The sequence below is a fragment of the Rattus norvegicus genome, chromosome 3, assembly GCF_036323735.1.
Source record: "Rattus norvegicus strain BN/NHsdMcwi chromosome 3, GRCr8, whole genome shotgun sequence".
NCBI lineage: Eukaryota > Metazoa > Chordata > Mammalia > Rodentia > Muridae > Rattus > Rattus norvegicus.
In genome coordinates this window covers 167,869,355-167,881,575 of record NC_086021.1, presented here as the reverse complement: position 1 = coordinate 167,881,575, position 12,221 = coordinate 167,869,355, and the positions used below count along the sequence as shown (strand labels likewise).

At 46.9% G+C, this 12,221-nt stretch overlaps 1 protein-coding gene across 8 annotated transcripts in view; it reads right to left on the bottom strand.

The window, feature by feature from the left end:
* The window catches only part of Dhx35 (DEAH-box helicase 35), a 57,330-nt gene extending 45,725 nt beyond the window's left edge, over positions 1-11,605 (bottom strand). For 3 of the 8 annotated variants that reach the window (XR_352762.5, XR_005501942.2, XM_039105513.2), the window contains exons 1-4: positions 11,454-11,605; positions 4,744-4,877; positions 513-605; positions 9-86 (exon numbers count right to left, since the gene is read on the bottom strand). Coding sequence is in view for 3 of the 8 variants with exons in the window: in XM_039105513.2 (XP_038961441.1) it covers positions 9-86; positions 513-605; positions 4,744-4,877; positions 11,454-11,493 (345 nt within the window). In the remaining 5 variants the exon portion in view is untranslated. Of the gene's footprint in view, positions 1-8; positions 87-512; positions 606-4,743; positions 4,878-5,275 lie in introns of all 8 variants that reach the window. The other 5 variants (NM_001415857.1, NM_001108601.2, XM_063284189.1 and 2 more) reach the window with 4 other exon arrangements.
* Between the last annotated feature and the right edge of the window lie 616 nt (positions 11,606-12,221).

Sequence of the window (12,221 nt, the reverse complement as noted above, 5' to 3'; positions counted from 1 at the left end):
AAACTTACCGTCACAGCAGCTACTCTGCGAGGCTGGGTCACTCCAACCACTCGTCCTTCCGCTGTCCAGCCAGCTTCTGCCAGGTACTGCAAGTAGACCCACAGCTGATGCCACCGTCCAAACAACCCTCCCTCCAGGTGACCCTGCACTGTGCTAGGTCACCAAGAAAGGAAACAACACAGTATACTGAGGTATAACTGGGCAAACTGTTTGACAGGTGACAGACCTCAGGCTTGGTAATGTTAGAAATTACATGCATACCAAATCTGATAGAAAAACCAAGAGACAGATTCAGCATGAAGACTCCCTATTTTAGAAATACAACAAATTGAAAACAACCATTAACTTTATTGTTAATTAAAAAATGATAAGCTGAAAAGTTTAACAAAAATATCTGAGATGAGTAGTTCTTGGGGAGACCTTGATCATAGCAACGATAGTAAAGGCCCCCTACCCCCGAGTTACGGAGCCCCAGACTGGAATCTCCTGGCAGAATATTAGCACCCGCTCACCTGTGGGACCTGGGTGCTCTTCCCACATCCCGTTTCTCCAACAATCACCACGGTCTGATAGTTTTCTACCAAGTACAAAATGTGGTTCCTAAGCTGGGAGAGAATAAAATGACATTATAATCAACTGTAGTTTGTCTCAACAGACCAAGAAAACATACTTAAACTTTTAAATACACAGTTTCTAGAAGAAAGTAAATAATAAGGGGAAAAACTATCAGAATGTGGTTCCGACTCTCAGGGGCCATGGTGTCGGCACGAGCCAAGATGTGAATGGAACACTTGTAGAACATGTGAACTCTCAACTCTCCAATTGAAGATTTTCACCTATGAGAAGTAACACTGCAGACACTAATACACTCACATACCAGAACATAAGTGGCAGTGCTGCAGGAATATTAATATTAATACATGCACACACACATGCACACACACACACACACACACACACACACACACATATTTAAAAACCAAGCATGGGTGTGTACACTTGTAATCCCAGCACTTACAAAGTAGAGACAGGAGAATACTAAAGGTCATCTTCAGCTACATCACAAATTCAGTGCCAGCCTGGGCTTTATGAGACCCTGGCTCAAAAAACCCAAAAAATACCCAACAGCCTAAATGTGTGTGGGTTAAATGAACATTCTCGATAATGAAACAACTCATAACTGTTTAAGACCAGATGTCTACAAGATACACTAAGGAAACAAGGAACAGGCTAGTGTGAACGTGTGCACGGTGTATGCACTTGTGGGGTGTGGGAGGGGATATACACATGTGCAGAAGGGTATCCGGTGTCCTGCTCCATCACTCTGTACTTATTCCTTTGAGACATGGTCTCTCACTGAACATGGAACAAGGCTGGCAGCCAGCAAGCCCCAGCCATCCTCCTGCCTCTGTCCCGCATTGGCACCTCAGTTACTACCCCTGCACGGCCATGCCCAGTTTGTCCTGTAGATGCAGGGATCCAAACTCAGGTTCTTGTGTGTATACAGCAAGCACTTCTTCCTGCTGAGCATTTCCCAGGACCCTAGAGATAACAGTGCTGAATCCAAGGAGGGAAAAGGGATGTAAAGAGTTTTGGATTTTATACAACATTTATGCATTACCTAATTTAAAATTAGGTTTTATTTTTTAGTATGGAAAATATCAAAACCAAAGCTCACAATAAAACAGGTAACTGAGTCTCCTACTCCCATTTAGTGGGAGCAGGCCTAACTACTAAAAAGTCCCAGAAAGTCCCAGTGTTCCATTTGCTTAGTTAAAGCATTTCTGAACTCACGGCTGATTCCAGAGGTGCTCCACAATGCCTCATTCAGAAGGAAACCTGCCTCAGGCTTCCTCTCTGATCAGAGTTCAGCTCTTCTATTGTCATACCATGGAGGTGTCTTAGAGATAAGAGCTAGGATGCTGACAGCTTCCATCTAGCAAATAAAGTCCTGGTTATTCAGGGCTCCTGAGTTTGTTATACCTGGATGCAGATATGCAGTCCTTAGATCTTAAAGGAAGGAAAGTTTTCTCGAATCATTTGTTAATAATGAAGGTTCCTAGATCTACCATCCAAGTTTCTAAAGAGTAGAGCCAGGCAGAACACAGGAACCTGCATGTATACAAATGAACACACAAATAAAATACGATTCAAAAAGGAGGAGAGGGAAGAGGAAAAAAATTAAGCCAGGTGGTGGCGGTGGCACAGGCCTTTAATCCCAGCACTTGGGAGGCAGGGGAAGGTGGATTTCTGAGTTTGGAAGGCAGCCTGGTCTATATGTGAGTTCCAGGTTGGCCAGGGCTACACAGAGAAACCTTGTCTCGAAAAACCAAAAAGAAAAGAAATAACAAGAAAGGAAAAACTCGAAAGGAGGTGGCATGCACTGTTGGAGAGGACCTGTGAGGAGCCAATGCGTCCAGGTGTGGTGGCACACACCTACAGTCCCCACACTGGAGGCCAAGGCAGGAGGGACTGATGGAGGGAAGTTGACTGGGAGGCCATTGGTTCAGGTCTGGTTTGGCACTGAGTTGAGAGGGGCTGCACTGGACCTAAGGCTCCAGGGATGCTGCATTTGTAGAAAACCAGACAGGACACACGGGATGTCTGCACCGGAAGCTTCACGTGCTTTAGCCTAAGATAGCCAGACATGACAAGGAGACAGCTGGCATGGAGACCGGGAGAGACAAGGAGGCACTGTCACCAGGCCTTGTGAGGACAGGAGTAAATGTCAGACATGGGGGCTGGCAGGCATGGACACCATTCACAGTAGTGTCCATACCCCAGAGGGAACAGCTTCAGAGGGAAGTCAGGGGGAGGCTGCCTTGGAAACGGGCCAGGAAAAGACTGGTGCTGCTTCAGTCAACTTCTGGCCACTGTGGCTGCGGCGAGGCTGGGATCAGGGCCAGGATCTTGCCATGCCTGGCTAGGCTCCACCACAAACTTCCTAAAGCTACCTTTACATTTGGTCTGAACAGGAGGAGAGGTGAGAGCGCAACACTGCCCTCCTCCCCATCTACATCCACCTTTAACATTTTTCAAGACTCCGACAGCGCTCGGGCTCTGCTTGCTTTCCATCAGTAATGTATACCTTAGATCCCTTTACTTCTCGAGAGGGCGCAACTTGTTTTTATTTAGGTTTCATCTCACCTATACAGTTAGAAAATGACAGACAGTACAGAAAGGTCAACGACTACAGACTCAGTAAACAGACACTTCCTTGTACTTGGGTAGTTCGAGTCGGGCACCTTATAAACACCACACAGGTGACCTCATCCAGGCCTCATAGCAATCCTACAAGGCAGGTGCTATTAGCCCATATCACAGATAAGGAAATACAAGCTTACAATAGTGAAGCAAGGTCACCCAGCACGTGACTGGTGAAACAGGGAGGAACCCTGAAGTCCGCTCCAGAGTCTGGATACCTCATCATGACTCAAATATGGTGCCTTTCAGTGGTGAGGAAGTGGTCATCTCATGTCCTGAGGGTCCCACCCATATATCCCAGTCACATATGAATTAAGAAGGCTGCTGTCCCACATCTATGTAGAAAAAGAACACATTCGTAGAAGGGTGTTCCCAGCAGTGTCTGAGTGAAAGGAACCCAAGTCTTTTTTTTTTTTCCTTCTTTTTTTCGGAGCTGGGGACAGAACCCAGGGCCTTGTGCTTGCTAGGCAAGCGCTCTACCACTGAGCTAAATCCCCAACCCCAGCAACCCAAATTTTAGTGGGGCTGGTACCATAGCAACTCAGGAGACCGAGGCAAGAAGATCACAAGCTCAAAGCTAGCCTGGACTACACAGTGAGTTCAAGGCCACCCTAAGCAATTTGGCAAGACCCTGTCTCAAAATAAAAATAAATAAAAGAGGTGCTAGGGATATGACACAGCTCGGGGCTTGAACACTTGATGGCACATCTTGGATTAAATCCTCAGCAGCACAAATTTAAAAAAAGGAAAAACAAACGAACAACAACCAAATGACCAGTGTGCACGCTGCCGTCCACACCACAAGTCATCCCAGAGACACCGCAGGGAGGCAAAATTCAAACCTCAAATGCTCCAACACCATTTAGCCACCGGTAAGCCTACTTTCTGACTGCAAGGGGACCACCCATGTGAAGCTGCCAACAGCTCCATCAGCACTGTCCGTGGTGCTGAAGGACTTCGGGGAGAACGGAAAGGTTCTCGAGTTCATGCACTGACCCCTATGGAGCTGAGCATTCGCCATCTCAACTGTACTCAGAAAACGGAGCGTCTGGTAACCCCAGGAAATCCCAACACTGTTTCATTAAGGATTAAGAGTACCAAACGATCTCTTCCAAAGACAGACTCTGAAATTACCAATCAACTCTGCTAAATACATCTTTGAAACGAAAGCAAAAGTTGGCCATATGTCGATAACATGTTGACTTAGAAGTTCACTGTGTTACTGTGTTGTCTTCTGCATTGGAAATTGTTCATAATAGAAAGCAACGAAAGGAAAAAAGAAATGCCTTCCTGATCTTTCCCATTTCCTAATATGCAAGCTCTAAAAAAAAAGTCTTCAGGACTTTCCAGTCTTAAAGGATGTGTGTTCTCTCCCTTCCTTTCTCGCTCTCTCTCCCTCTCCCAACACACGCACGCACGCACGCACAGGTACACACAAATGGGGAAGGGCTCTGGTAACACTAAACTTGTAAAACCATTCAGTGACAGTCCTGTTCCTTCTGTGGCAGGCTCATGGTGGGGGCCACAGACACGCTGTACCTTGAACACGGGCAGCTTCTGCCGCTGCTGCTCTATGGAAAGGGCAGCGTAGGGATTGTAAATGACGGTTGTCCCAGAGTTCTCAGTGACACTTTGTCTCTCTTCGGAGATGCTGACACCTGGCCCTTCTGTACCTGCAGCAGAAAAATTTTCTTCAGATTCTGGTGTGTTAAACAGAAAAGAGTATGTGAAAGTTACACATTTTCAAAGACAGCTATACAAAGGAAACAATGCTTTTGACTTCAAATTTTTAAAACTTTGGAGTTTTAAAAGTTTAAAAAAACAGAGGGAGGTGCCTGACAGAACACAAAAGAGCCATCCCCACAAGCTCCAGTGCAGAGTCTAGAAAAAAGGACAGGGCGGTCCTACTGGGCCATCTAGAACTGGGCCCTACCAAATTCTGAACGGAGTGAAAGAAGCCTAATGGGAATCTGTCACGGACAAAGCCTGTGGACCAGACAGCAAGACTCAGCGAGAACAGGAACCAGGAGCTTAGGCTGCCACCTCCTCCCCCCCCCCCCCCCCGGCTCACCTCTGTATCTCTTGATAAGTCCGGAACCTTGAGGCCGAGGGGTAGTTTCTCCACAGGCTGTTGCTGGCAGAGTTCAGCCCGCAGCTGACTGCCAGCCATCCAAGCACCCACTTACAAGACAGACTGCAAATGCTTCAGGGCAAGCACTGCTCTGAGCACTAGAAACCAGCCCCGGGCAGCACAGATGCAGACTGACCCTCACGGATTCATTGCCTCTCACGGGCTGCCTCCCAGTAACATGATATAACAAGAATGACAGGTAACTGCCAGGAAGTAGGACTTGGAGCTCTCGGTGTGGGCTGTGTACAGCAGTGGAGGCTCTTTATATTGGACCATGGGGGACTCCCATCCGCCTTAGAAGCAAGGCCTACCCTGATGCAACTGCCCACAACTAGGGTAGATACAAGGGAAATGGCAGTCCAAGAAACATGGCAGGGTGGATTAATCCACAGACAGCCACAGCATCTTGCTCAGAACAATGACAAATCAAGAAGGCTGATCCCATGGAGAAGTATGGGTCCCATATGATCAGCTTTTCCTTCTTCTCGTGCCAACTTGTCTCTGTGATCCAAGGACAGAACCAGGTTGAGATAGGACTGGCAAGATGGCTCAGTGGTAAAGAGCACTTGCTCCTCTTACAGAGGAACCAGGTTTAGCTCCCAGTACCCACAAGATGGCTCACAACCATCTGTAACTCCAGTTCCATGGGATCTGACACCAGATGGTACACGTGGTGCACAGATTAACATGCAGTCAAAATCCACACACATAAAAATAATACTCTAAGAAACTAAGTTGAAAGGTAGAAATGGACTGGAGAGACATAGCTCAGTGGTTAAAAGCAGTTGCTTCTCCTGGGTTCCGTTCCTAGTACACACAAGGTGACTCACAACCAACTGTCCATTAACTCCAGTTCCAGAGGGTCTAACAGCCTCTTCTGGCTCCATGAGGACTAAGCACATGCATAGTGCACATGATGATTTGTTTATGCTTGGCCCAGGGAATGGCACTATTAGAAGGTGTGGCCTTGTTGGAGTAGGTGTGTCACTGTGGGCGTGGGCGTAAGACCCTCACCCTAGCTGCCTGGAAGTTAGTCTTCCACCAGCAGCCTTCAGATGAAGATGTAGAACTCTCGGCTCCTCCTGTACCATTCCTGCCTGGTTGCTGCCATGCTCCTGCCTTGATGATACTGGACTGAGTGAACCTCTGAACCTGTAAGCCAGCCCCAACTAAATGTCCTTTATAAGACTTGCCTTGGTCATAGCTTCTGTTCACAGCAGTAAAACCCTAACTAAGACAGTACACATACACACATGCAGGCAACCACTCAAAATATAACATAAAAATAAATCTTGTGGGTTTTGTTTGTTTTTTTTTTTTTTTTTTTTTTTTTTTTAGACAGGGTTTCTCTGTGCAGTTCTGGCTGTCCTAGACAGCTCACTCTGTAGACCAGGCTGGCCTCAAACTCAGAGAGAGATTCAACTGCCTCTGCCTCTCAACTGCTGGAATTAAAGGTCTGCATGAACTTCTGCCAAGAAAAAAGCAAGAGTATGATTCATCTGAACAGAAGATGCTGGGTCTGCAGACTCCTCAAAGCAAGTTCAAGGCTCAGCAGTTCATCTCCAGCCCTATTCCAGGAACGTCCAGGAACACAGCTGCCAACAAGCAGGTAAGTGGGGCACTGCTACATCTGCCAAATGCTAATCTCTCTCCAGCCAGAGAAGAGACAGAGCAGAGCCTGGACCAAAGCCTGGGCTGGAAAGCAGGTCTCATGGCCTCCTGTTTCCACTGCTCCATCCCACTTCCCAACCCAAACTGAGTCCTCCTGTTTCCACTGCTCCATCCCACTTCCCAATTCAAACCGCGGCAGAGAACACTGTATCCTCTTCTGCCCTGTTTTTGTTCAGAACACCCCTCTTCTCAAAACATTTAAACCATGCCATTGTATCTGGAGTATCTGAACACTTCCTGTGAGTTCTGCATCCTCCCACACACTGGTCACAGCCCTCCCGGGGCCTCTCTTGTCTCTAACCTACAGCTGTTAGGAACTTTTACAAGGACAGCTGCTGAACAGATACACGAGCTTTTCTTCTCTTTACAAAAGACTCCATTCAGCCGAACGGAACCCCAGGCTGCCTACACACCCCGCAGCCCACTCTGTTTATGGCAGCTTTTAAATTGGGAGTGTGTGGCATGCTTAAGGAAGTAGCATGTTTGCAATTTTCGAAAACCATTAATGCTTTCATTCCCCCATCTGTAAAACAAGGCTGACAACAGCACCCAATTCAGAACCCCTTCCAGGGTGTTGGATATCCTAGAGCTAAAGTCATAAGCAGTTGTGAACCACTGGGCCTGGGTGCTGGGAACTAAACTTGGGGTTCTCTGCAAGAACAGCAAATGCTCTGACCACTGAACCATCTCCCCAGCCATACAGCACAATTCTTACCATGAATCAAGTAGGGGGAAAAAATCCTCAAGCAGCCAATAAAGCTTTTGCAAGGCACAAGGACAGTCACCATTAAATACTGAGTAAGAAAACAAAATGGACGGGCCCTTCTGACCACCCATGGGTGCCAGGGAATAAAGTGAGCCTTCTTTTTGGGAAAACTTCAGGCAGATCACACAAGGTCAGTTAGAGGTCACAAACGAGAAATTTAAGCTCTCCGTTTACACCATGACTAAACAATTTTAAATGGTTTTTCTTGTTGGCTTGTAATGGGGAGATGTTTCTTGTCAGTTTGGTTTTATTAGACAGGGTCTTGCTGTGTAGTTCAGGATAGCCTGAAACTCACTACAAAGCTCAGGCTAACCTTGAGCTTTCAATCCTCCCGCCTCAGCCTTCCAAGTGTTGGAAATACAGGCGTGTACCACTACACTCAGAAAAATACTGCATTTAAAACATCAACTAAAAATTTCCCATTTCAGAGCTACGTTTTGCCAAGGGTCTGTAATCCCAGCTACTCAGAAGCCTAATGCAGGAGGATCACAGGATTAGAGCCTGCCTAAGCTAAGAGGAAGACCCTGTCTTTTTTTTAAAGAAGAAAAAAATTCCAACTCTGAACCCTTCGATAACAATCAGGTGGAGTGTGGTTCAGTATGTGCAAGTTCGGATGTACATCTGTACAGTGCACACATGTCCCCAATACAACCCTTCAATCCACCACGTATTAGTCCATTACACACCTCCCCTTATTCAGTTTGTCTAAAAGGCCCTATAGTTATCAGAGCCTGTGACTTTGGGCCTATAGAACATGCCCCTGATTCCAAGATCTGACCTTACACTCAGCTCCAACCACCTCCCTGACCTGCATTTCCCACAACTCACTTCGTATCTGGAACTTTTTGCTCATATGTGAGAATATCATTCATCAAAGAGATGTTGTTACTAGCTGATAAGATGCTGTAAGTGAAAGTGATTTCCCAGGGCTCAGAACCCACCAAAGCTACTCAAATATCAGTGAATGAAAACCGTATACCTGGGCCAGTGGGTCCCCAACTTTGCTGCATGCCAGAAGCCCCTGAAATGTTTAAAAATACTGCTACCTAGTTCCTGATTTCTTGACAATAATAACAAAAGGGCTGAATTTTTTTTTTAATTTTCCAAGTGATTCAACAAGACAGCAAAATTTGAAACTCATTTACCTAAGCCATCACCCAATCCAGACCCTGCTTAACTAGACAGTCACCCTATCCAGAATGCAAGATTATCACTGTCTCTACCTTCTCCTCTCTTTACTGCTCAAGTATCTAATAGGCTCTCTGTCAGCTCCCATGCTATAATTGAGGCTCGACATCCATCCTGCATTTTAGTAGTAACTTCTCTTAAGAGTAGCCTTCTTAACATATCATTGCCAGGGTTAAAGCAGGAAGCCCTTTTTTTTTTTTTAATTTACTTAAAGTAAGTGTGTGTGTGTGTGTGTGTGTGTGTATGTGTGTGTGTGTGTAAGAGAGAGAGAGAGAGAGAGAGAGAGAACATGCACACGTGTGAAGGTCAAAGGACAACTTTGTAGAGCCGCTCCATCCACCCTTACATGAGTTACAGTGATCAAGCTAGTGTCATAAGGCTCTCACAGAAAGCATCTTTGCCTCTGGGCCACCTCACTGGGCCAGAAGCTCAAATTCTTTTAACTCTTGAAAGACATTTCATGATGAAGTCCCTTCCTACCTTTCCAGCACCATCTCCTGCCACACACCAAAATATACTGACATGTAATACCATCACAGTACTCCATTATTGGGGGTTGGGGGACATCCTTAAGAAACAAACCCTTGAGAGCCATTCCCCACCTCACCATAAACAAACCATAACGAACTTTCTTCGCCCCTTAGTGTTCACTCCAAAACCATTACCATCTCTGCGACGCAGTCAATTCGCCACGCCGAGCTTCCCCTCCCTCCTCTCTGCTTTTATATAATTATAATAACTGTGTATCTAGTGCCACAGGTGTTTTGTGCATTGTTTCATTTAATCCTCACAGCAATCCTATTATGACAAGTTACCGAGAGGGGAACAGAGACTTGGAGCATTTATGTGCCCCAGCAAGTCACCAAGTTAGTAAGTGGTAGGCAGGGAAGGCACTGCAGTCTGGTACTTGCGGCCATCTTCCCTATCAGCACCCCTTCTGCTTTGCTTAGCATTTCTTCTCATGGACATGTAACTTCAGAGTCTACATCTCCAGAGCTGAGCCCCAGGACGTGTTCATAACCCAACTGACTACAGAAGTGGACTCTCAATATACAAGATGAACTAAACAATGGGACAGACTTGTAGAGTAGTTCCAGGTTCTTTAACCAAAAAAGTACCCTGACCTGAGTTTTGACAACTTATCTAAGCCTCTATAGGACTTAACTCTTTGGTATGCTGATAAACACTTGATTAAGTAAATGGGTGGACAATCGGTTGATGCCTGGAAATGCTGACTAATGAAATTGTCACCAAGCAAACAAAGGAGACAGGGTATGTCTTTGTGGCCCTGGTTGTCCTGGAATGTAGACCAGACTTGGCTCAAACTCACTTCCTGCCTCTGCCTCCAAGTGTTGGCATTACAGCCACGGATTACCATACCCAGGTCATATTTTTTTTAAAAAAAGAATTATGTGTCACTTCCGTGAGTTTATTTCTCTAACAGGCACATGGTCAGAATTCCAGGGGCCACGTAAAACATCCATTAAAAGCTGTCCCTTGTTGCCTTTTCTGTCTCAAACGATCTTAATCACAATATAATGTATTCATCTATATCTTCTGGAGTGCAGATGGAGGAAAAATGGAAAATATGTAAGAAAAAGTAAGGGCAGGGGTTGGGGATTTAGCTCAGTGGTAGAGCACTTGCCTAGGAAGTGCAAGGCCCTGGGTTCGGTCCCCAGCTCCGAAAAAAAAAAAAAGAAAGAAAGAAAAAGTAAGGGCAGAGGCTGCTACCAGTTAAGAAACAGTCTTCTGTTTTGTTTTGGTTTGGTTTTATAAGAAAGACACAGACAAAAGGAAACATCCTACATGGAGCACGGTCTGGTATGTATAATTCAACAAGAACCTGACCTGAGAAAATGCAAAGACAAAGGATTTTGTGATGGTGACTTGTTAGCCTACAAGACAAGAAGAGTAACAGCCAACAGGAGGGAGGGCGTTCACTTTGTGGTAAACATTCAGAGTGGGCAAACCTACCCTAAAACACTGGAATGCATTTTCTCTTTTATGAGCTGTTAAGTTCGACCACATACTCCTGACTCAACGCCCACAGGACAGGTGTTCGTATTCTGCCCACTTCCCAGGTGAGGGGAGCAATGCTCAGAGGGATGAACGCAGAAGCTCAAGGTCCTCCATCTATGGCTGCAAGGTAAAGGGGCGGGCTTGAACCCGGGCACTCTGACCCAAGCTTCTAAGCCATTGAGTTGCACCGCCTGGCGAACCCCAATGCAGCCCCAGGGCATCAGCAAAACACACATGGGCCGCCTCAGGACTCTACATCTCAAGAGGTGCGGAGGAGGCTGAGAAACTCGAACAAGGTCACCCAGAGTTGCCGCCCAGGTTAGGGAGGCCTTGACTTCCTCTGGACCACCATGGGCTGCAGCATCCACGCGCGCAGAGGAGTGGTGCCCAGCCCTCCCGGGTCAGGCCAAAGGGCGGGTCCCCAAGCCGAAAGTCACGTCGCCGCATCTACTCAGGTTCCCTGCCGTGCCTTACCGGGTTTCCAGAATTTCACTGGTCCCAAGGGCGCAGCCATGCTGGGGTGAAAGGTCACGAAGAAGACTCCGCCCCTCTCGACACGAGCGAGTCCCTCCGGGCTCAAGGGGCGTGGCCCGCGAACAGCCTTCGCCCGGGCAGCGGGAGAGCGAAGTGAAGTCACGCCCCCTAACACCGCCCACTGTGGATCACGTGACCCACAGCTCGCTCTGGATAGTCTTTGAGTGCCTCTCCTTGGCCCACGTGATGCCGCGCGGCCATATTGGCGCAGGGATTGGCTGCTCTACCCTGCTTAGAAGCTCTGGGTTCCCACTAACTTCTAGGAATGCGCTGCTGTGTTCCCTGGCTGTCACTCACCAGCCTCAGAGTGTGCGCGGGGGCCGGGCTTCCCTGGTGAACTGAGAGATACTGTTGTTTACACGCTGTCACAGCTGCGTCTCCTTTAGTCTCCTTATTTTCATACTGAGAGATAATAGTAGTAACGACCTCCTGCCTCTGATGATTCAATTAATACTTCTGTGTTCCCAGGGATTGTAGCTTCTTGTTTCCCAGTCGAGGCCGGGGCTTGGTAAACTGTAAATGAATAAACGCTGGGTAAACAGAATGATGCTTATTATCAGCAAGTAAAACTGAAATGATACAGGCAACTTGTGATCTTCAGAGAAATGTCGGAAAATGAGAACGCAAGAGCATGCTGGGCTGGAAGATGAGACTAGAAATCAAATCAGTCAGGCCAGTGCTTTTCACCCAGTGTTCCCCCCAAATCAA